At 36.0% G+C, this 25,225-nt stretch overlaps 1 protein-coding gene across 8 annotated transcripts in view; it reads left to right on the forward strand.

The window, feature by feature from the left end:
• Nucleotides 1-25,225, forward strand: part of WAC (WW domain containing adaptor with coiled-coil) — an 80,239-nt gene that overhangs the window by 49,320 nt on the left and 5,694 nt on the right. For 6 of the 8 annotated variants that reach the window (XM_044228400.1, XM_044228401.1, XM_044228399.1 and 3 more), the window contains exons 6-11: nucleotides 128-240; nucleotides 4,491-4,799; nucleotides 18,083-18,328; nucleotides 19,756-19,878; nucleotides 20,771-20,919; nucleotides 24,185-24,303. In XM_044228400.1, coding sequence (XP_044084335.1) covers nucleotides 128-240; nucleotides 4,491-4,799; nucleotides 18,083-18,328; nucleotides 19,756-19,878; nucleotides 20,771-20,919; nucleotides 24,185-24,303 — 1,059 coding nt within the window. The remainder of the gene's footprint in view (nucleotides 1-127; nucleotides 241-4,490; nucleotides 4,800-18,082; nucleotides 18,329-19,755; nucleotides 19,879-20,770; nucleotides 20,920-24,184; nucleotides 24,304-25,225) is intronic. The other 2 variants (XM_044228402.1, XM_044228403.1) reach the window with 1 other exon arrangement.

The raw sequence follows: 25,225 nt of genomic DNA on the forward strand, positions 1-25,225 counted from the left end.
TATGGCTGTGTTCAGTTCTTTTATTTTCCATATACCATTTAATTAATTGAGCATTTGACCAGAAAGTTACATGTAAACTCATTGTACTTGATGTAATTTTTATGGGTTTACCTATGTTTATTTTTAGAGAACAGAGACAAAAAGAAGCAAACAAGATGGCAGTTAATAGCTTCCCAAAAGATAGGGATTACAGAAGGGAGGTGATGCAGGCAACAGCCACTAGTGGGTTTGCCAGTGGAAGTAAGTATTAATTTTTTTCTTTGAAACAACATGAAGTTTGATTCACTCCTATAGTTCATATATTTGTATCTATATTCATAGATGTTTACATATGTAAAGTAAAATAATAGAAACAGGTTTCTTTTATGTTGGATACGTCTTCCTAACCTTTACCATTTTGTTTCCTGAAAAGGAAAAGGGTGCACAGAGGAATAGTACAGATAGTATTCATCACTACTCAAAATGGCTATAATGCAGGTGAATTGGTAGAAAATAAAATTTCATATTGTGGACTGACTTTTTTAAAACAGGAGTTGTTTGGTTTATTCCCCCCCTCTTTTCCTGAATTGTGTCCTATTAGACTGGATAGGGAAATCCCTTCCAGAACGCACTGAATCTTTCAATCTAATAATTGAATTATAGTCACATACAGATAGTGACATCAGAGTGTCTGTTGGTGTTTTACGTTTATCAGTGAGAAACTTTTTTTATCATGATCATAGATCTAGATAACGTCTCCATGCTGCGGGCATACCTTAATGTTTTTTGAGGTCAGATTTTGTCTAAGTGGGCCAAAATGAGTAACATACATTTATTTCTTAATTCAAATTAAATTTGTATGTGAAGTTTTACTAAGTGTATTCTATTCCCCATGACTTCCCTTGCCCAGAATAGAATTTAAATGCCACCGTAGAATTCTTAGGCTCTTTATCAGATGTTGAAACATTGAGAAGAATTTTTAAAAGATGCGTTCAGGGTATTTATGGAATTGGGCATTTGAATCTTCCTCCTGTAACTTAAGTAGGGGGTGTATTTGGTCTCAGCAGGGGATACTGATTCTTTGACAGAAAAAACTCCCACGATGAAACAGATAGTAAAGTAACACAGTTCTTCAGCACTGAATGTTTACAATATATTCCTTGGAATATTTAATTTTTTATATTAGTGAAATTGTGCTTAATTCTTAGAAAACAATGACTTAAAGTACTGAAGTGAAGAAATTAAAACTATTGTATTTTGAGACAGAAGACTTGGGTTCTAGTTCCATTTTACTTAATATCTTCTGGCAAGCAGTCAGAAATGAGGTAAAGGTTTTCCTCTCCAGGTTAAAAAAAAAATAACACCCAGCTTGTGGTCCTCCTGAACAAACTACAGAGGGATATTAGGGGGTATGGAGGAGTGGCAAATGGATGTAAAACTAATCACTTATGTATTGGGCCATGCCTCTAATTTAGTGGGTGATGGTTCCCAGAGAGAAAAAAATAAGAGCCTAGTGTGTCTCCTTTATTCTTTCCAAAATATCCTATCATTTAAGTCTCTTCTCCTTTGAGGTAGAGTAAATGAAGGAAGTAATTAAAGATCTGATGGAAATATTGATGGAAATGAAAATAGTATTTTTTTGTCTTTTTGCTAAACCATCTTTAAGGAAATAAAATCAGAGATGTGTTTTTAAATAAATTGTGTGCATATCTTTTTCTTTGAAAGATGAAGGTGTTCCTTTTCCTTTTTCTTCATAATTTCAAAAGTGAGTCACGTTTGTTACTAAAAAATAAGAGGGAACTTCCTAAATTCCATGAGCCAGGAGCATTTGGGGAGGTACACTTTTTCCTGTGTATATATAAATCTGTATAAAATGTATGTATGTGTTTTACATCAAAAATGGGATTATATGTTATTGCTTTTAACCTTTTCTTTTCAGTAGTATTTCAAGGAAATGTTTCTCTATCAGTTTAGAAATCCGTATGTGTTAGATTGCGTGGTTTTCCTTTTTTTGTTGTTGTTAAATGTGCCCTCCTTTATAAATGATCCTCTATCCCTGGATACTTGAGTCGTTTCCAGCCTTTTCCTACTGTCAGCAGTGCTAGGATTTCTCTTTGCCCACTTACTACTCCTTAGCTAAATTCCTAGAAGTGCAAGTGACAAATCAGTAGGTCGGTGTGTGTTGAACTACAGTCATGTGTCTCACTTTTTCAGTTTTAAGTAATACTTAAGAAAAATCTTAGCTATGTTTCCTTTTATTTTTCCTCAGTTGGTCAACTGAGTTAAATACTTACTAAGTACTTAAGCATGGTAGTAATGAAGTCATTAAGCCATTTAAGTGCTTAACCTTTTCTATCCAAAAAGTGTTGGCAGAGTTTTCCATGTGTCCCATACATCATATTGGGTAAGACCTAAAGCTTTGTAGTTTGTAATTGCCAATAAAAGGTGTGTATGTGGGCGGGGGGTGGGGGGTGTTGCTGAAAGATTTTATATGGAAAGAGGTAAATGTAGAAAAGTTATTTTTTGCTCTATAGAAAATAATGTTACCCAGAACTTGACATCGAAAACTTTATGGGTAAAATTTTTGATTTGGTATTACTGCTACTAGATTATTTTCACTATCTTTAATTTGTGCCTCATAGAATGATTGTTCTGTGCTTTCTCTAATACTGTTGAGAAGTAGCGCTAATGACATTTTGCTTTAGGTGATGCTGTGCTGAGGGTTGCCATCCTGTGACCTAGGATGTAGAGGACCATACCTGGCCCCTACATGGTAGAGGCCAATAGCACCCCTCCCCTCTCCTAATCATGACAACCAAAAATGTCTCCAGACATTTGCTAAATGTCTTTGTTGTGGGGGGTGTGCAGGTAGAGTCACTGCATTAACTGTTTGGTGTAGAGTTGTGAATCATGGAAAGCTGTTGAAGCTACAGCTTCCTTAGTTCCTGTAATGCAGCTGCCATTTTTCTCCCCCAGAGCTTACAAGTGTTTGAAATAGTATCAGCTTTAATTTTTATCTGAGTACACTTGATATTCTTTGACTCTAGTCATACACAACTGAGAGGGATTTTTTGTGGTGTGCAGGGAGTAAAAGTTTTTGGTAGTCAGGGGACAGGATTTGTGGCAGTTGGGCATGGTATGGTATTATTTCCGTTTTATCGATCCCTAAAAGTTTCTGTTGTAGCAGTATTCTTTTCAGGAAGAACTTGTAGAATATAAGTTTCTTGTGCATGCAAATGGATAGTTTACCGATGAGTTAATATCATGCAACAGATGTTTGTATTCTGTGATAGTTCAATCTATTTGTTCATTTTTTTCCTGTTAAGGTTAGTATATGTGCAATTTATAATACTGAATTTCATTTATTAAGTCAGAAGACTTGTGTTTTTATATAACAAGTTTTTTGGCGGTATCCAGTACATTTTGTTTAGTATAACGTGGGAGCTGTGCACTGAAGGTTTTGGAAACGGACTTGTAGTTTAAGCATAGTTCCTTTTTTGTGCTGTCTTGGTCTCTAGACTCGGAGGAACCATGAAATTGTGGAAAAAACTTAAAATACTCAACAGGGAGGGCATCCTTTGGTAATACTATTATTACGTATGTGCTTTTGAATCTTAAGATGTTTCTCTACTTGAAAGTTGTTTAATTTTTAGTTAATGATTAGATTATTATAGTTTTGGCTAGAGATTTTGATAAATACAAATTTTATCATGATTATTGAAATTTTCCTTATACTCTTTCTGAAGCAGAAGTACTTGAGGTTTAAATATTTCTCTGTGACTTTAAATTGGAAGAGGATGTTTTTAATGAAAATGGTAATAGCAAGTAGATTTTTTGACTGTGCTGCCAGATAGGCTTTCTGTTTTCAGCTAGCATTTTCTGTACCTTGAGGTTACAACTAACTGATATTGTTAGCATTATCAAAAATATGAACTGTTTTACTTACTGAATGCACAGTTCATCATAAATTTCAGCCATCCCAAAATGAGGTCATATAAGCCCCAGCACAAACTACTTTTCAGTTAGCTACTTGAGTATTATGAGAAATCAGGCTAATAAAGCTAGTACTCCTTTGCAGTTGAACCACTGTGGATAATTCAGTATTGGAATCCATGGTCCATATTTTGTAAGAATGGACCATTTCCTTTTGATATTTTTAAAATACTTGGAAAAATTTTCATTTGAGTAAAATGTTACAGCTCCATATATTGATGTATTTTTTCATTGTTTTGTTTGAACTGTGGTGTGGTTCTAAAGAATCCTCCTAAATCAGTAGCTCATTTGAAATCTGAGTATAGATTACTTTGAGTTGAACTAAAAATCCTCTTTCAGTATTTGGATATTTCTGTGCTGGTGGTAAAACTGCAGGTACTAACTGGGCTTGCAGTTTTATAACAAGATACAAGTATGTTGCTAAATTAGCTGATGTTAAAGACAGGATTCTAACGTAATCTTTTTTCTTCCCCCCTTCTGTCATTCCAACATCTCTTTTTTCGAACTGTGAACTAAAGTGGAAGACAAGCATTCCAGTGATGCCAGTAGTTTGCTCCCACAGAATATTTTGTCTCAAACAAGCAGACACAATGACAGAGACTACAGACTGCCAAGAGCAGAGACTCACAGTAGTTCTACGCCAGTACAGCACCCCATCAAACCAGTGGTTCATCCAACTGCTACCCCAAGCACTCTTCCTTCTAGTCCATTTACGCTACAGTCTGATCACCAGCCAAAGAAATCATTTGATGCTAATGGAGCATCTACTTTATCAAAACTGCCTACACCCACATCTTCTGTCCCTGCACAGAAAACAGAAAGAAAAGGTATGCCATTATTACCAGATGCTGCACGTTGAACTATAGTTTTTGAGTTTTTGATTATATTACATTATCTCCATTAGCTTGAATAAGACTCCTAATTATAAATTCTCTTTAAAAGTCTTTCAGAATGTTACTGCATAGATTTAGGCCCTAGAGTTAGCCATATTTAGATTTTTTTCTTAATTTTTAATTATGAAGCCTTAGAACTTTTTTTGCCTTTGACACTCTGAAGTCAGGTGCTTAATTTATAACAGTAATGGCTTAACTAACTCAAAAGACTGTCCCTTTATATTTGTATAAAGTAATTTTTAGTTTTTGTGGTAATTACCATGATGGTTTAGTTTAGATATTGTCTCAATTTTCTGTTAATTAAAATTTGATATGAATAGAGACATTTTAAACTTGTTATCTCTGCATAACATGCAACTTTTGGTTTCAGTTTGTGAATTAAGAAAACTGTATCCTAGGCTACAAGATAGAGTCTTAATGTCTGAATTAGAATTTAAGTCTGAAGAGAAGTTAACTTCGTAACTCAAAACTGTGTTTATCCAGCTCAGTGCTGATAACTATAGCTTGTTAAAAGAGAGAAAAATAGTGGCAAAACTGCTTTATGAGGTGACACATAACAGCAGCAGACTGATGAAAAAGTGTATTTGCATAGACCACTCACGTTCCAAACTTAACACATTATAATGTGTTTTAAGAAATAAAGGGGGAAAAATTGAGGAAGTTAAAAGGCAGTAAGTAAATAAATTATGGGCAGACCCATTAACTGACTAATTAGCAGATTAGCATCAGTAAACATTGAGAAACTTTTAAATGGTAATTTAAAAGTGGGTTTAGGAGATGCTATAGGGATCTAATGAGTCTTTAAGCTTTTAATCTGTTGTCTGATTCATTATTTCACATTGATTTAATTTGCTGACAAAGGGTTCTCATAATGTATTCTCATAGATTTCTTCTGCCTCTCTTTTTCTTTTATGCATTTTATTTGAATATCTTCTGTAGTCCTCATTACATATTAAGCTACATACTTCTATCTATAGTGCTTAAATACGTTATAAACAGGTTGTTCCAAATGTTGTCAGATTCCCCTAAGATCCTATTTACACTGATGCAGAATTAGTATTGTAAAGAGAAGTCTTGAGAGATGAAATGTAAATTAGTGCAGCAATTGTTAGTGTGGTAGTACTTTCTAAAGGATGTTAATGGTTCTTCAACTCTTAAATTTTTTATTATTTGGTCACAGAAATTTATTTTATTTATTTATTTATTTATTGAAGATTGTATTTATTTATTTGACAGAGATCACAAGTAGGCAGAGAGTGGGAGGGGGTGAAGCAGGCTCCCTGCTGAGTAGAGAGCCTGATGTGGGGCTCGATCCCAGGACCCTGGGATCATGACCAGAGCCAAAGGCAGAGGCTTTAACCCACTGAGCCACCCAGGCGCCCCCGGAAATTTATTTTAAAATCCTGGTCAGTTAATTAAAAAAATCAGATGGCCTTTAAAAAGTCTTTATCTCATTTCATCTCTTGTTGACTTAACTCTTAGCTTTACCTCCTTTTTAAAATTCTTTTCCTTGGCTGGGATATTGCTAGCCTTCTTTCCTATTTCTCTTCTTGCCCCTTAAATACCAGTATTGTTCAGCCTTTTACTGTGTTTTGTTCTTTTTTTTTCTGGCTCAGCATGTTCTCTTTCACTGGGCAGTCTTGTCTACAAAAGTGACTCCCAGATCGATCGATCGATCTTTCTTTCTTTTCTTTTTTTTTTTTTAAAGATTTTATTTATTTGACAGAGAGGTAGGCAGAGAGAGAGGAGGAAGCAGGCTCCCTGCTGAGCAGAGAGCCTGATGTGGGGCTCGATCTCAGGACCCTGAGATCACGACCCGAGCCGAAGGCAGAGGCTTCAACCCACTGAGCCACCCAGGCGCCCACAGATCCTTATTTCTAACTCTTAACATGTATCTGCTTCCTTTCGATAGGCATTTGATAGGTCCCAAATTCCTCCCTTTCCCCACAACTTATTCTCAGGTTCTCAGTACAGAACTACACTATCCTCCCAACTCTTTATTGTTTTTCAACATTTGTCCCTCCTTATCAACAAATCTTGGATTCTGCCTTCTCTGTCTTAATGTGTCTATATCCTTTCTCCGGTTATTGTCATTACCATTATTGAAACTCAGAGCCTCTCTCTTGAAATAACCTGATACCTGCTCTGCTTCCTTCTACCTAGACTATTCAGTAACAGTGGCATCATTATAAAATACATGTTGGGTTGTGTTTTTTCCCTTTTAATAGTTTTCCATTATCCACAGGATAAAGTCCATACATACTTCTTAGTAAGATTATAGCAAGTACTTGACAGTCTGGTTGTGGCCTTTCTGACTAGTTTGATCTTCAACATTCCAGTCTCACATTTTTTATAATTCATCTTTGCAAACCTGTACATTTCTTTGGGCATGTTGTATTCGTTCTTGTTTTGCGCCTTTGCTGAAAAGAAGGACATGTTCCTTCTTCCATGCTGTTGAACTCAGTACTCTTTCTTTAAAAGCCAGCCCTAATGTCCTTGGGTTCTCAGTGTCATTTAACCTCTCTTATATTGGTTTGTTAGAGCACTTAACCAAATATGATTTTAGTTCATTTAATTAAACTGCTTACAGTTAGGTGTTAATTACATGTTGAACTTTGTTCGCTTTCTGCCTTCTCCCTCCATTCTTCCAATCCGTTCCTGATAGACTTTTTAAATACTATTAAAAATTAACTATATACCAGGCTTGGTGCTAAGTATATACTATACATTTTAGTTTATTTCTTAAAATAACATTGTAAGGGATGGTGGTGTATCTCTTAGATAAGAACCTGAACATTGCCCCTGTTAGATGGTAGAGGCAGCTTCTCCAGAATTCATGTTCTCACCGTAAAACTGTAGATAATGAAGACATAAATCTATATTAATTTGGACTCCCAGAAACTCAGAATTCCTAACAGATGAGTCATTTTTAATTCTACGAAGTATGTTTGTTAATCCCAAACTTTATCTAAAACTTCTGTATATAATAATTTTAAACAGGAAAAGACTGTATTACCTTGCAGTTGACTGTTGAAATAGGGAAAATTGGTATAGTCTTTCTGAGTACTCCTTATATATCAATGAAGGCAATATTACTTTTTTAAATAAATTGTATAACAATTCAGATCTTTCAGATTGTTTACCAGTTAGTCTACATTTATGAAGTGTCCATTAATTTGAAATATGTTTTTTTCCCCTCAGTGGAGACATTCATGTTATTCAAGTTAAGCTTCCTATTGACTCTTCTCATCAATACAGTGATTTCCTTGTTTGATTTTTCCTTAACAGCTAATTTATATTAAAATGTTGATGGTTAGGTAAGATCAGACCCTTCAGACTTTTGGTTGAAAGTGCCAGTAGTATATAGCTAAGCTCTATCTGGGGCTGTTAGTGGTAGGATGCTAAAATAATATGGGAGCAATATCTTTGTCATTGTGTACCATCGCTCTGTCCCTAGTTGTTGACAGAATAACAAGTAGTCAGGAAGTACTTGTTGTAGATCGATAAATAACTGAAAGAATGGTATTAAGTGTGTTAAGGGGTTGGGGAAGCACCTGCAGAGGTCATGGTTTTAAAAATGAATTTGGAGAAAAAGAATAGTATTAACATTTGTGGTGAAACTAATTAAAGGATACCAGCAGTAGATTTAGATCTGTTTAATGCCAGTGTGCCTTAAAAGAAAAAGAACCTGAGATAAATTCAGTCTGTGCTTGCTAGAAGAGAGTGTGTAGAATTTGAAGCTCTGGTTTGGTAGGGAACAATCCTGGTGTTAGGTAGGGTGAAATGAGGTCAGGTATCTTTTAGATCTGTATTTATTGTTAGGGTAACATTTGTACATCTATTGGCAAGGTTACTCTGTTGGACAACCAACCCTGAAACAAAGTAATAGGGACAGTGATGTGCTTAAAAACCTAAAACATGGTTTTTTTTTTTTATCAGTTGGCATCCTGTTAACCATTCTTTTTTTCTTTTTTTCTTCCCCAAAGACCGATTTAGAGGGCAAGAGAGGAGGAGTATGAGGGGGAGGGAGAGAGAGAGAGGGAATCTCTAGAAGACTTCGCACATAGCTCAGAGCCTGATGAGGGGCTTAATCTCATGACCCTGAGATCATGACCTGAGCTGAAACCAGGAGTCAGGAAGCTAAACCATCTGAGCCATCCAGGTGTATCTGCCTCCCCCTTTTCTTCCATTAACCATTCTAAATTGTTAGTACTCTGCCCTCGCCCCCCCACCCCCAGATTCATGAAATGACAAAAAAGCAAGAGACCATCACTTTGGCCAATTAACTGTCAGAGTCAAAAGAGTTTGATGACCTTAATTAGCAAGTTTCTTATTTAGTAATTTAGAATTGTGATTTATTAGCATAGATAAACTTGAAAAGTAAAGCAAAATAACTAAAGAAGCAAACCTGTTCAGTGATTTATGCTTATCTTCTGAGGGCTAGCCTGTATCTTAAATATTTGAGTGGTTACATAGTTCCACCCTCAACCTAATGGGAGGGGGGAATTAGTCAGTCATTAGCATGAGGTGTGAGTTAATCACTTGGAAGAAGCTTACCTTTTATGTTTTGATAGTATCTGTAGATTTGAATGAACTTGAGGACTTAAGTATGCATTCAGGCAATAGCCTTTTACAGCCAGTCTAGAAGGTCATTAACTAGGTTTAGTGGGCCACGTTCAGCCCTCCTTCATTGCTTTGCTTTATAGTAATTTTTATGATTACTAACTATTCATGAAAATTAGGAAAACTGGCCACAGAGTTAGTCATTCGAATTTTGTTGAATAACCAAATACCTTCGTGGAAGAATTTAGTCTGTTTTAGTAAGTTTAAAATAAAATTATGTTAGTCAACCTAATGGCACTTTGAACAATGAGACAGGGGAAATAGCTATGATGAAAAAATATTAGAAAATACTGTTTATAATTTGAGGGGTTAGGGGAGGGCTTTTGAAATCAAGACCTAAATGTATTTGCCTTTTTAAAAAATGTTGATAGATTTGAATACATAAGACATCTGAAACTCTCTGACAGAGATATGGTTTGAAAGACACATCTCAAAATTGGTAGAACATAACTTATAACATACATAACAGTATGTTAAGGGTACGTTAAGAATACATCAGAACGATGGGAAAAAGTATAGTAGAAAAATGAGCAACAGATACGAATAAGCAGTTACGGAAGAGGAATTTAAGGTTGTCAGCCTTAGTTTACAGCTACAAAAAAAAACTAAAAAATGGATCAAAGACCTAAACGTAGCAGCTAAAACTATAAAACTCTCAGAAGAAAACAGGTGAAAATTTTTATGACATTGGATTGGGTTGTGATTTCATAGATGTGACCCAAAAAGCACAGGCAACAAAGGAAAAAATAGATGAATTGGACCATCAGAATTCAAAAACTGTAGCAGAGCACTCTAGAGGGAAAAGGTAACCCACCAAGTGATAGGAAATAAACTGTGAATCCTTATCTATTAAGGGATGATATCCATATATATGAAATCCTATAACTGAACAATTAAATGAAACCACCTAGTTAAAAAATGGCCAAAGGACTTGAAAGACATTTTCTCTAAGGCCGGGCAGTAAGCACATGAAAAGGGTTAAATCATCAGGGAAGGCAAATCAAAACTAAGTAACACAACGGTTCACCCGCTTGGGATGACTATTAGAAAAATAGCAATGAAAATAAGTGTTTTTGAGGATGTTAGACCCCTAGTACATTGCTTGTAGGAGTGCAAAATGGTGCAGCTCTTACGGAATACAGTTTAGCAGTTCCTCAAATATAAGCAGAATTGCTGTTCTTTGCCTAGGTGTATAACCAAAAGAAAGGGAATCAAACAGGTGTTAATAACACTGATGTTTGTACCAGTGTTATTTACAATAGCCCAGTGGTGGAAACTGTCCCAAGTGTCCATCACCTGATAGACAGTAAATAAATAAAACATGTTAGACAGACATGTAATATTACTCCGCCTTAAAAAGGATTTAGATTCTCACACATGCTACTGCAACATAGTGAACCTTGAAGACCTTAGTATAAGTGAGCCAGACAAAAGGACAGATGTGATTCCACTTAATATGCAATACTTAGAATGGGCAGATTAATAGAGACAGAAAGAATAGCAGTACTAGGGCGTGGGATGATGAGGAGCCCTTCTTTAATTGGTTATAGAATTTCTGTTTGGAGAGATAGAAAAAATTTGAGATAGATGGTGGTGAAATATTTGTACGATAATGTATAAATATTTAATGCCCTGAATTGTAAACCCGGAAGTGGTTAAAATGATAAGTTTTATGACATGTATCAGAGCAAAGGGAAAAAAACTTTCAACAGAAATATTATCAGTGTATACTGGAAATTAATATTAAAATAAGATTTTTCTCCCTTAAGATTAGTGACTTACCAGTTGAATATGGGGAAGCACAATTGGTGGGAGTAAGTTGGTTAGTTAATAAAATTGGTTAATAAAATCTGTTAAAAAGTTGCAAAATATGTTTATCCTTTATATGTATTACCATAAAGATTTCCTCGGTTGAACAAAAAGTAGGTTGTAGAAATACATCTTAATGTATTTTACATCAGCACCATACTTAAATACCTTTGTAAATGCATAGTAAAGGTTCTGGGTGGATATATGATTTAATGTATTCATGAATTAGCAGATTAAAAGTAAATGAAAGTCACATTATATACTAGGTGCTTTCACCTTATTACAGTTAATAATAAGGGTGCTACCTTATTACAGTTTTTTCCTACATTGAAATACTTCTTTGCTTTGTAACTTCTCCATATCCTAATCGTCAGTGTAACATGACTACTACAAAATAGAACAAAACAGACTGCCCTTGTTGTGTCAGTGGTTTGAGCTTTGCTCACATGTCTCTTTGAGTATTACAGCAACTGTGTAAGCATCAGAGGAAATTATGATTAGAAACGCAATATGGTACTTGTTTACTCTTTTAAGTTCAGTGTCTTTTTTTTCCTTTTTTTTTTTTTTAATCTTACTGTAGATCTAAAAGGAATTATTTGGCATACCAGAAAAATGTAGGTCAGAAATAGATTTTGACTTTGGTTTATACTCTTGGATACTTTGAGTGGTGCCTAGAGTTAGAAGAGGTAAATATTACTTTCAACCTTGAAGAGTCAGGGTATATTAACAGATTTCAATTTGATTTATATGTGAAGTTTAGTCTTTGGTACTTTATGCCCCCTACTGGTAAGCATTGGAAATGTGAATGAATAATTATATTTACAAGCACAAAGGGACAGTTTTGTTAAAGCATTTATTTAAAAAATCAGAGGATAGCATATTTTAAAGCTCATATGAAAGAGTTGGTTAGAGGTCTGTAAGTCTTAGAAATGTCAGATGGGAAAGTGACTTAAGTTTAAAAAGGTTAGGGAAGAGACCAAAAATGCTCAAAGGAAGCTAGTGTTTTTTTAATACTTGGGAAAGTATTCATTTAAGGAATGAGAATGGAGGATGGTATTCTTTAAAAGTGGAAGAGCCGATAGATATGGCTTGTAATACTACATTTATTACCTTATATATATTTAATTCTGCTTTAACTGTTTTCAGAGGTCCAAGTTTTTATTTTTTAATATTTAGTTTTGATACAAATTCTGATAAGTACGTTTAGTGTGTTAGCCTGCCTTCTTAACGGATTCCAGATCAAGAGGTTTCAGATAAATAGAATTGTTAATTAAAATTAAACATACAGAAAAGTTTATTTGATGACTGTTTTTTTTAATTCCACATAGTTCTGTTTCCTTTCTGTGTTTTTTAAAAAAGAGAGGTTTAGTATTTTGCAAGATTATATAAAGTAAGCCTACATCAATCAAATTTATCTCTAAGACTGTATACATTTATCTTTATGAAAGTAGCATAAAGTAAGCTGTTAATTATCTGTTTCGTCAGTTATTTATGGATGGAGACCTTGGGCTTTCCTCCCCATTATCATAAGTTCTAAACCTACAGGTTAAGAGGGAGAGCACGTGTACATGAACCTGGGCCTTTATTGCAGAATTGGGCACCCATTCAACAAGTACATGTTGATGCCGTCTTGGTGCCAAATCCTGTTTTGTACCAGGGGTACAGAGGGAGATAACAACAGAATCCCTCTCCTGAAGAAATTCAAGTTCTAATAGAAGGGGAAGATAAACTATATAATAGAAGATGCTGAACAGTATAGTACATCTGTGTTAAGGCACGCAGAACACAGAGGAGAGGTACCCAACCAGTAACTTTCTTTTGTTATAATATATATATGTATTTTTTTAAAATTTTGATTTATTCATTTGACAGAGAGACACAGTGAGAGAGGGAACACAAGCAGGGCTAGTGGGAGAGGGAGAAGTAGGCTTCCTGCTGAGCCAGAGCCCAATGCGGGGCTGGATCCCAGGACCCTGAGATCATGACCTGAGCCAAAGGCAGATGCTTAACAACTGAGCCACCCAGGCGCCCCCTTTTGTAATATTGTAATAGTAAAACTAACACTGCCAATTAGCATTTTATATTCATATTCTTAAACTCCATATGTTGTTCTCAGTTACACATGTAGATTGAGGTAAGTAATGGGTAAAATGTTTAACATGTAACATGCTTTGGAAGGGCATTTGTATGGATGGGTCTTCTAGGGAAACGAGGTGAGTGGAGCCATTATTTAAAATAGTGTGGAAGTTCTTCTGTGAAGAATCTTTAAAAAAAAAAAAAAAAACAAGCTTACAGAGCCCAGATTGGTGGTTGCCTGGGGCAAAATGAGTGAACGAAGTCAGAAGGTACAAACTTCAGTTAAAAAATAAAGCATGGCAATGTGATGTCCAGTCTGGCAACTATGTGGTTAATAAATCTGTTGCATATTCGAAAGTTGATCTTAGAGAATACATCTTTAAAGTTCTCATCACAAGAAAAAAATTGCGTGACTATGTTGGGTGGTTATTTCACAGTATATACAGCTAACAGTGCTGAACACCTGAAACTGATTATAATATTGTATGTCAGTTATACCTCAATAAGAAAATAGTGTGCTGAAGACCTCCCTTGGAAAAATGATATCGCACTTTCCTGTCTTGGAGCTTATCATTAATTTCACTCACTCCTGTATGTTTGTGCTATGCTGCTTTATTTTGGTTTTGTTTCCTTTGGTTTTTAAAGTTAAAAGCAACCTGGGAAACTCTCTGATCTGTTTTTCAGAAATCAGTAAGGGCATATAGGTATCTGTTGTTTTGTTTCGTTTATAGATGATTCTGATACACATTATTTTGAAAACTAATAATCACAATCAGACCTTTTAATAGAAAAATTCTGGCATTTAGATAAAGATGTTACCTGTTAAGGGTCTCATGGGTAGTATGTAGTATCAGCTGGTTTCCTACTAGTCATCAGTGATAATCTCTCAGAAAACTTCAAAGGAAATTTCTCCTGAGAGTGAATAAACTAGGAGTTAAGGATACTTAGTATTTGTTACTTTATTTCTTTATGGTGATAAGTATTTTCTATTGGATATTTCCTTTTCTTGGTTTGGAGGGCAACATTAAAGAGTTCTTAAGCTCTGCTAGTTTTTGAAATCTGTGGGTAGATTTAGCAGCATCAAAGTACATTTGAAAACTGTTACACCTTCTCCCAGCTCCTATCATTAAAAACAGAAGAAAACCACAATAAAAATAAAAAGAGTAATGATCATTTCAAAGGTATGTAAGTACTAATTTGATTGTTCATGCAGAAAGTAAAAATACAGAACTACTTTCATTTTTTAAATTTTATTTATTTATTTGACAGAGATCGCAGGTAGGCAGAGAGGCAGGCATAGAGTGGGAGCGGGGTGAAGCACACTCCCTGCTGAGAAGAGAGCCCAATGTGGGGCTCGAGCCCAGGACCCTGATCATGACCTGAGCTGAAGGCAGAGGCTTAACCATCTAAGCCACCCAGGCACCTCAGAACTTCTTTCAGTTTAAACATTAATTAAGAATGCCCCTAAGCTCTATATCCCCTAAGCTGACCCTTAAGGAATATGATCCTGGAGAAAACCCCTACTGTCATCTGTAATTACCCCATAAAATGCAATAATTGACAGGTTCACCTAGGGAAAATCTTCACGTCCTTCGAGTTTCGGTATACTTCTCTCTGAATCCAGGACAGCAAAGTTGAATATACCAGAGGTCTGCCAGAGTGAATAATCTACCTTTGAAATGCGTGATTTACAAAAATTAAAATGTCGTAGACTTTTTATGAGTTTTGATCGTAGTTGATAAACGTAGCCATGAAATATATTTTAAAGCAGCTGTGAGGTCCATACTTCAGAGAGCTGTTGACCCTAGTTCTTTGATTACCGTGGTGGTATAAAAAGGCTGACAGAGGAGTTCCTCTCTAGTAAGTTTGCTAGTAATTCCCAGCTTTGTGGGATTGTGAAGATTAATGAATGTTTAGTTCTTAGAATTGGAAATGAGGATTTACAGTTATTAGGTAGCAGTGTAATACTCCGATGCAGTGTTCCTGGAACTTTCATACATAATAACGGCAGTTTTAATTCAGGTTATATAATGTATATTTGAACTTGAAAATCTTCAAGAAATGGTTCCATATGGGAAATTAAAGATACTTCAGCAAATCTTCATACTTAGTCTTTGGGCCAGTATTGTAAGAATATATATGAACATCTTGAATAGTTGAATAGTCTTCATGTTTTTACCCAGAGGTTCTCTGTTTCCAGCTTTTTTTTTTTCCCATTAAAGTTACTATATATTAGTAAAATTCCATGGTATGAAAATAGTTAAGTGTTCATCTTTCTATTGGTGGACATTTAGTTTGTTTATAGTTTTGTGTTAAAATCAAAACAAGCAGGGGTACCTGGGTTGCTCAGTGGGTTAAGTCTCTGCCTTTAGCTCAGGTCATGATCTTAGGGTCCTGGGATTGTGCTCAGCATCAGGCTATCTGCTCAGCAGGGATGCCTCTCAGCCTATTTGTGATCTCTCTCTCTCTCTCCCTCTCAAATAAATCTTAAAAAAAAAATAGAAAAACAATCTGAGGGTTTTGAAGGGGCAGGGGGGTGGGAGGTTGGGGGAACCAGGTGGTGGGTATTAGGGCACGTATTGCATGGATCACTGGGTGTGGTGCAAAAACAATGAATACTATTATGCTGAAAAAAATAAAGTAAAAAAATAAGCATGCTATTATTATAAAAATTGTTGAATGTTTCTCCCAATTTATATACATCATAGTTTCACTAAGGGGAAATACTGGGTCATCGAGTGTTTATTTACATCTCCTAATTTCTTAGTTAATGCCAACTTACTTTGCTGTGTGGATCTATCAGTTTAGTCTCCACCAGAAATGTTAAGTTCCTGTTACACCTTTCTAATTTTTGGTGTTGTCAGAATTTAAAAATTTCTCTCACTCTGGTGAGCATAAAAGGATATCCTCTTGATTTAAATTTGCATTTTCCTGATTATCAGTGAAGTTGATCATCATCTTTGATTTTTTTTTTTAAAGATTTTTTTTTTTTTTTTTTTTTTTTTTTATTTGACAGAGAGAGATCACAAGTAGGCAGAGAGGCAGGCAGAGAGAGAGAGGAGGAAGCAGGCTCCCTGTTGAGCAGAGAGCCCGATGTGGGACTCGATCCCAGGACCCTGAGATCATGACCTGAGCCGAAGGCAGCGGCTTAACCCACTGAGCCACCCAGGCCGAGAGAGCATGAGAAGGGGAAGGGTCAGAGGAAGGGGGGCAGACTCCTGCCGAGCAGGGAGCCCAATGTGGCACTCGATCCGGGGACTCCAGGATCATGACCTGAGCCAAAGGCAGTTGCTTAACCAACTGAGCCACCCAGGTGCCCCATCTCCTGTGATTTTAAAAACCATTTAGGTTTCTTCTATGAAATGTCTTTATTTCATGCCCCCCCCTTTTTGTTTTTCTGATTGATAGGAGTTCCTTAAGAGTACTTTGATTGTCAGTGATGTGAATGTGAGGTTTGCTTTTTTGAATTTCCTGTGTACCTTCCCGTTTTCATCTCCTAGTTGTAAAGATTTCTGAACATAGGTGTAGAAGTTAAATCTACATTAAATTGGTTTTGTTTTAAATGTAAGTTTTTATACTGGCAAGACACATTTTACTAGCTGTGGTCGTCTTCTTCGTGAGTTTCATGACTATACTAGCCCTTACCTTTTTCAAATAAGTTAAAAGAATCAGTTTGTCACATGCTGCCAAAACTGTGGCTGAGGTTTTGACCGCAATTGTGTTGACTCTGTATACATAATTTGCAGTGACAGGTTTCAAATAATGCTAATTTTCCATGCATGTTTTACACTTTTTTGTTTGTTTATTTTTAAATACTGAATATAGAGTATCATGGGTGGGGTTGCTATTTAAAAAGGATCCTTTTTAGTGCCAATAATTTTTAAACGCTACAGATAGAGCTTTGGTGCTTTATATTTTTAATTACCAAAGGAAAGTATGTAATCTGGAAACTCAGTTTTTGGTCTTGTGGGGTTTTTTTTAAAGATTTTATTTTTTTGTTTGTTAGAGCGCCCCCAGGCTGAGGCAGAGGGAGAGGGAGAAAGAGGCTCCCCACTGAGCTGGGAGCTGGATGTGGGACTCCACTCTGGAAACCTTGGGTCCTGACCTGAGCCAAAGGCCGCAGCTTAACCAACTGAGCCACCCAGGTGTCCCTGGAAGCTCAGTTGTTTATAAAAAATATTGAAAGAGTCTCATTCATCTGATCCCCTTAGCGCATTTTTGGAGGTGCTTGTGATAGTGGCAGTCCTGATTTGTTTTCAGACCTTTGTCATGTTTAGAAGGTTGTTATTATGATGATAAACATTTTCATCTTAAATGAAGTCCTGAGAATTGTATTGTCCCTTTATCCTAATAGAAACTTATTGAATGTGTAGTTAATACATAACTGGGTTTGAAACAGAACAAGGTACTTTAAGAATCAGACACAAATACGGTTGAATCACTGCTTTACCAGGTTTTGTGATATCAAGCAAATTACTTATTCTTTCTTGTTCAAGAGACCTTTCTCACCTATGAAATTGGGATATAAAAATGTTTGCTTCGTTATTCTAATCAGACAGGTATTTACTGAGCCCCGCTCTGTGCTACTTGCAAAGATTAAATGAGGTTACTTGAGTTAGTTGTTTGGCACATGAAAGTTGCTTTTTTGATGTTCTAGTTTTCCTCTGTTCAAGTAATTTTTTCAGCCTTGTTATCTCCTTCTTACTTAGAGTCTACACCAGGAGACAAATCTGTATCCCATTCTTGCACAACTCCTTCCACATCTTCTGCCTCTGGACTGAATCCCACATCTGCACCTCCAACATCTGCTTCAGCAATCCCTGTCTCTCCAGTTCCACAGTCACCAATACCTCCTTTACTTCAGGACCCAAACCTTCTTAGACAGCTGCTTCCTGCTTTGCAAGCCACACTGCAACTTAATAATTCTAATGTGGACATATCCAAAATAAATGAAGGTAAATTTTTACAGTAACAAATTTTTAAATTCATTTGCATTGTGTAGGATTCTGTGATGAGTGAAATCCCCAGTTTAGGAATGATCTTTGTTTCATTTTGAAATTCACATTTGAGCTTCATTCTTTTGAGTTTATATCCTCCATTGTTTAAAGCCTTCGGTTTTGTAATTGAGTTAGCAATACATGGGTTTTTCTGTATTTTTTAAGACTTGCTATGTACCTGGTAGTTACTGAAGATAAGCTGTTGTGTCTGCCTAATGTTTATGGTAAATTTTTTTTTAAGTTAAAGAGCATTTCCCAAAGCTGATACAAAAACACTTGAGTTCTAGCACATTTCAAAAAAAACCTCTGGTATATGGGTAAATAATTATTTGGAATATTAAAAATAGGGTGACTACTAAAAGTGGGAATTCAGGTAGTTCCTTCTTAAAATACTTGAAAAAAAATTTGAGATGGTGGTAATGGATAACGTTTTCCTGGTTTTCCTAGTTAATTGTTAATTCCAACTTTGCTTTTCACTATGTTACTTAATTACTTACCTAGATTCAAAGAAGTCTGAGTAAAAGTGGATATTGTTTTAATTCACAAACCAAATAGTCCTAAGAGCATTGCAAAGTTTTCTGTTTAGAATAGTCCATTTTGACTTGTGTACATTGTCACATAATGTATTTATCAGTAGTAGTCAGTGGTTAAGTTCTTCCTTTATCTTAAAAATGGAGCTATTTCAGGTGTTGGTCAGTAACTTTGTTTTTATTGTACTTTTCTGCATTTTTATTTCATTCTTTTTAGATAACTATGCCCTTCTCCTGTTTGATAGGTATATGTCTTACTAGGGAAAGTGGGGCTTTTAAACAGTTTGAAGAAGTAATAACATTAAAAAATTTCAGTAATAAAAGATCTTGTACTCTAAAAATCCATGATGTTCTTAAATTATCTAGCTTTTTAATGTCTGTTTTTAAAAGATTGTTGGAGAGGGTTTGGTAGGGTTTGAATGGTTAGCTTGTCTAATAAAGCATTTGCATGAAATAGCTACATTTGTAACCTACCTTTTGTAATAGGACGTTACATGTAATGCCATATTATATGTAAATGTAATATATACATAATATATACATACTACATATGTAATATGTAAATGCCATATTAGGTATCAGTGAATAGGTTTCTGGTATAATCAGAAGTTCCAGTGAGCACTTAAATTTTAGTGCAAAGGAAACCACTGTTTTTCCATGCTACAAACCCATTAAGCTTTTTTCCTCTGCCTCAGATCATTTATCTCTAGACCCATTTTATTTACTAGATTTCTGTTTTGAGAGTTCTAGTTTGAAACATGGCAGTTTTCTCTGGGGTTGCTTTAAGTTTTTGAGTTGTTACTAATGCCTTAATATGCCTCTGTGTTTTTATTTTAATTTAAGATATGTTTTTAGTTCTTACAGCAGCTGTAACACAAGCCTCATTGCAGTCCATAATTCATAAGTTTCTTACTGCTGGACCGTCTGCTTTCAACATAACTTCTTTGATTTCTCAAGCTGCTCAGCTCTCTACACAAGGTATTCATTTTCTTAGGTATCACTGGAATTGTGTATTGATTTGGAGGGGGATTCATAGCATATTTTTCTTAGTCTTCGAAGAGATTAGCTGTAATGATTTGATGTTTGTTTTTTTTTTTGACACTAGTATATACAGTATTTTATTTTTTGAGATGAGGTGACATTGACATTTATCTTGCAGTATTGCCATCAAATCTGTAATACATACTTAAATCAGAGTTTGTCAATGAAATATTTTACCTCAAAGGTGAATATAAACTGGTATGTCCTCAGTCTTTGTGAAACATTGAATATATTTTAAGAGTTGAAGTTTGGTTCAGGTTTGATGTTCGATGGTTTTTGACCAGAGGATACAGAAATGCTTAAGTCCTTACTTGAATGAGCTATTTCTCTTTTCTTTGAAAGCATCCAATGGAAAGAGACATACATAGGAACAAAGGAGAAATGAAAGGGTCACTTTGACTTGTCCCCCATCCCCAATTCAGAAAATTGATAAACTGAGCCAGGAATACTTATTTTAAAATTGAAATATAGTAGTGAAAAAGACTTATAACCCTCAGGGTTAGCCTTATGAGGCAGGAGATACAGGTCTAAATGTAAATTAAGAAAGAAATAAGAATGGTGAGGATGCCTTCCATATGAGAGTAGGTTCAGGCTTACCTTCTTGCTTCAACCTAAGAAGGCGGTTGGGAGAGGCACTCACTGGGTGTCCTTGGTTCTGATCCACAGCTCATTTTACTCCGTGTGGGCCCAGTGAGTACTTTCAGACTTTCTCAGATAAGTGAGTGTTCTCTTTTGGGTTCAGGTGGCATGTGGAGAGATGGAAAGACCTCTGCACATGTATTACAGAAGTTTGGATTTATTTAAAATTAATTGCTTCACTTTTTCACAGCCCAGCCATCTAATCAGTCTCCAATGTCTTTAACTTCTGATGCGTCATCCCCAAGATCGTATGTGTCTCCAAGAATAAGCACACCTCAGACTAACACAGTCCCAATCAAACCTTTGATTAGTACTCCTCCTGTTTCATCACAGCCAAAGGTATGTTGCCTTTGAGGGAAATTTGGAAAAGAAAGCATTCACTTTTGGAAGAAACAAGCTTAATGTTTATAGAATCTGTCGTGTAGAAAGAGCCCTCTTCAAGAATGTAGTGGTGGAGTGAATGGTGGGTGAGAATAGAGACAGGTTGGGTGGCTCAGTGGGTTAAGCCACTGCCTTCGGCTCAGGTCATGATCTCAGGGTCCTGGGATCGAGTCCCGCATCGGGCTCTCTGCTCAGCAGGGAGCCTGCTTCCTCCTCTCTCTCTCTGCCTGCCTCTCTGCCTACTTGTAATCTCTCTCTGTCAAATAAATAAATAAACAATCTTTTAAAAGAAAAAAAAAAAAGAGACAGGTTAGATTCTCAGTAAATTGAGGGGCTAGAGGAGGGGAATTGCACCTGCCACTTTATTACTATTATTACTAAAGATTGTATTTGTTAGAGAGAGAGAGTATGAGCACAGTGGGTGGGTGGTAAAGGGACGAGCAGGCTCCTCACTAAGCGAGGAGCCCAACGTGGGGCTTGATCCCAGAACCCTGGGATCATGGCCTAAGCCGAAGTCCGATGGTTACCTGACTGAGCCATCCAGGTGTCCCATCACCTGTGCTTTTACGTGCTGATTGTTTTCTCTTCCTGACTTTGGGATTTGTGACATGGAGAGTGGAGTAAGAAGGGTATACTATTAGCTCTAAAGGATAGGAGGGAACAGGTTTTCTCGCGGCTTTTCCTCCCATACTTTTATTTTAGCATTTCTGTGCTAAGAGCTTTATATGTGTTATTTTTAACTTCCTATAATGAGAATCAACTACTGTTTGCTTCATTTATTAGATAAGAAAATGAAGCCTTCAGTTAAATCTGGGTTTTATGGTGGAGTCAAAGTTTGAGGCCTTGGTCTTTTCTGAACACAGAACCCATTTTACTCAGCTGTACTACCTGTGTTTATCCAGGCAAGGTCTTTCATGGATGACTCCCCAGAGCACAGTTAAAAATTGTTGGTCTTTTCTGATTGGACTAGAAACAGGACCTTAACAATGCTACACTTAAGATTTTGTATTACATCATTTAGTCTTGTACCTCCCACTTACGCTCATTCTTTGCTTTATAGTCCTACTGTACCAGCAAAACATTAAAAGATTTGGAAGTTGGCATATGCAAGTTGCAATTGTCTTCTTATTAATTGTAAATTTAGGAAATCTAAAAGCGGGCTGTTTTAATTCTTCATGCCAAAGATCCCTCCCCCCACCCCCAAGATTTTATTTTTAAGCAATCTACTCAGTGTGAGGCTCGAACTCATTGTGGGTAGTAGATTTGAATGCTCTACCTAGGCCAGCCAGGCGTCTCGCCAAAAATTTTATATTGAAATCAAATCAGAAACAGAAGCCTAAAAATAAAAATGCATTGAAACATAACTTAAAAGTATTTGTAGGCACTGTTTAAGGCCTTCTTTTGGCTTGTCCCTTTCCTGTTTATTTATCTAAGTATGTTTTAGGGTCAGTCTGGACTGAATTTTCAAATTCTGTGTTAAAACTATTAGTTTATTGGGGCGCCTGGGTGGCTCAGTGCGTTAAGCCTCTGCTTTCAGCTCAGGTCATGATCCCAGGGTCTTGGGCTCGCTGCTCAGCAGGGAGCCTGCTTCCCCCCCCCCCACCTGCCTCTGCCTACTTGTGATCTCTGTCAAATAAATAAAATCTTTTTTAAAAAGTATTAGTTTATTATGTAATTTCTTACTGTTTGCCTGCATTTTGATGGAGGAAGATAAAAATGTGAGTTTCAGCAATAGAGACCTTATTACTAGAGCTTAAAACTCATCCTCAGGGTAGTATCTTTAAGAGTACAATAAATGATGACTAAAAGTGAAGTAAGTGGTAGTGTTAGTTTTACAGTCATTGGTAAAATCAGCATTTCAAATCCTGTAAGCATATGGATATCAGTTTTTTGCATTTGAAAACTTTTCCAAGTTTTGTGTTTTTTTGTTTTTTTTTAAAGTGGGCATTCAGTAAGTAATATGTAGACCTTGAAAAAATGTTCTTTCCTTTTCTTTTCTTTTTTTTTAAAAGATTTTTATTTATTTATTTGACACAGAGAGCACAAGTAGGCAAAGTGGTAGGCAGAGAGAGAGGGAGAAGCAGGCTCTCTGCTGAGCAGGGAGCCTGACTCGGTACTCGATCCCAGGACTCTGGGATCATGACTCGAGCTGAAGGCAGCCACTTAATCAGGTGCCCTGAAAAATGTTCTTTTATGTTCAGAAGTAGCCAGGATGTTGAAATTTGTCTGAGAGAATATTAATCAAAAAAATAACTAAAAAAAAAAGGGGTGCCAGGATCACCTAGTTGGTTAAGCATCTGCCATGTTGGGCCATGACCTCAGGGTCCCAAGATCTAGCTCAGCAGGGAGTCTGCTTTCCCTTCCTCTGCCCCCCTCCCCCCTTACGTTCTCTCTCTTGCACAAATAACCTAAAAAGAAGAAAAAAATTTTTAAAGAACTGCTGTTGGAGGGTATGACTTAATTAGAAATGGCTTTCAGTCTGCCTTTGTGCCTTAATTTGGGTCTTAAATTTGAAACTACTTGCGTTTTCTCTTTGTGGCATCTGAGTATATAGTATATATATCCCCACTGATAGTCACGGACCTCTTGTTCCACCACTGTAGGATAACATCTCTTTGAAGACTACTTCAGTTGAATTTTCTATGGGCCATAGCTCATTTTCTTAATACACCAGTCTATAATTGTCTGCATATGTGGTTCAAATTTGAGCAGCTGTATTTGTAGGATGTGGTAACATTAATTTTTATTGATATAAAAGTAACAGTAAATCAGAAGAGCTGTTTTAGTGTATTGGAAAGAAAACTGAGCTCAACATTAGAACTAGTTTCTTGTGCTATTATGCTAAGAAAGTAGTCTTATGGCCCTAGGCCATTTTATGAAGAAATTAGATTTTAGTCTCAAAACTAGACTCTCTTCTAACTACATGAACTTTATTTGATTCTAATTCTTTAAATCTCTAGATTTTTCAGAGTTTAAGATTATCCAGCTAAATTTGGAGGGGTGTGTGGATTTGGGAACTTAACGAGCATGATTCACACAATTAAATATGTCTATATTGCTAATACTCATTTTATTATGAAACAGGTCAGCTCATGTTACATTAAGAATTATTAAAGAATAGAAATAACAGGGACTTCTCATTGATAGTACTTTGCTATTATCTAATGTCTGTGGTATTTATCTGTGTAATAGAAGCCTGTCTCACCAGATTTTGACATTGCAGGTTAGTACTCCAGTAGTTAAGCAAGGACCGGTTTCCCAATCGGCCACACAGCAGCCTGTAACTGCTGACAAGCAGCAAGGTCATGAGCCTGTCTCTCCTCGAAGTCTTCAGCGCTCAAAGTAAGTTGATAAGTGCTGAAATACTATTTTTCATTACTATTGCATGTGGCATTGTTTGAATATTATAAAAAATGTGTGTAATATAATTTGATCTCATTAGAATCCATGGATAGGCTAAGTTTTATGTATTAAAAGATTGACAGAGGCAAATCTTACGTATAAGTAAGTGGTTATCTCCAGTAGGGAAGCCTTGTTATTTTTGAAGAATTTTACTTATTAGAATATGATAGGATTAACAGTATGTGATTGATACCTGTAGGTAGAGGGCACCTGATTCTGTAATACTTGACTTGTTGGAAATGACCTCATTTTTAACTTCCTCATAGCAGTTTTAAATTTGAGTATTGGTGAAGCCAAAAATGTTAAATCTAAAACTTGGTCCAGTATTTCCCAACTGGTATATGTTAGGTTTTCCTCATAGCTTCACCTCTGACCCCTGTATGGAATGCTTGTCAGATAGGGCTTTATTGTGTTGTCACATTTCTTTGTTAATTTACAAATACAACCTTAAATGATTTTCATTTGATTGATTTTCCTATTTTTATTTCTTGCTATGAGGTGGCAAAATAATTCAACTGTTGTTTTTATTGTTGTTTTCTAAACAAGCATTTCAGAACTTATACATCCAAATGAGAGTTGTTCCCTTCAAAATAATCACCTTGGGAAGCTGTCTACTTACTCCAGCAATGTTGCCATTGCTCAGAACATTTTTGGGAAATTCTTCTTTTAAATTGTCTTTAGAGGCTGCAGTATTATTTTAAATATCCTCAGTGATGAAAACTCTTCATCCTTTGGGAGATTTAGTTTTTGGAAATAACTGAAATTCATTCAGAGCCAAGTCTGGTGAAGCAGGTAGGAAATCAACTTGGGTGATTAAATTTTTGGTTCTCACCACCATATCCCCAAACCCTGGCCCAAACCA

Source organism: Neovison vison, chromosome 12, assembly GCF_020171115.1.
Source record: "Neovison vison isolate M4711 chromosome 12, ASM_NN_V1, whole genome shotgun sequence".
In the NCBI taxonomy this organism is placed as follows: domain Eukaryota; kingdom Metazoa; phylum Chordata; class Mammalia; order Carnivora; family Mustelidae; genus Neogale; species Neogale vison.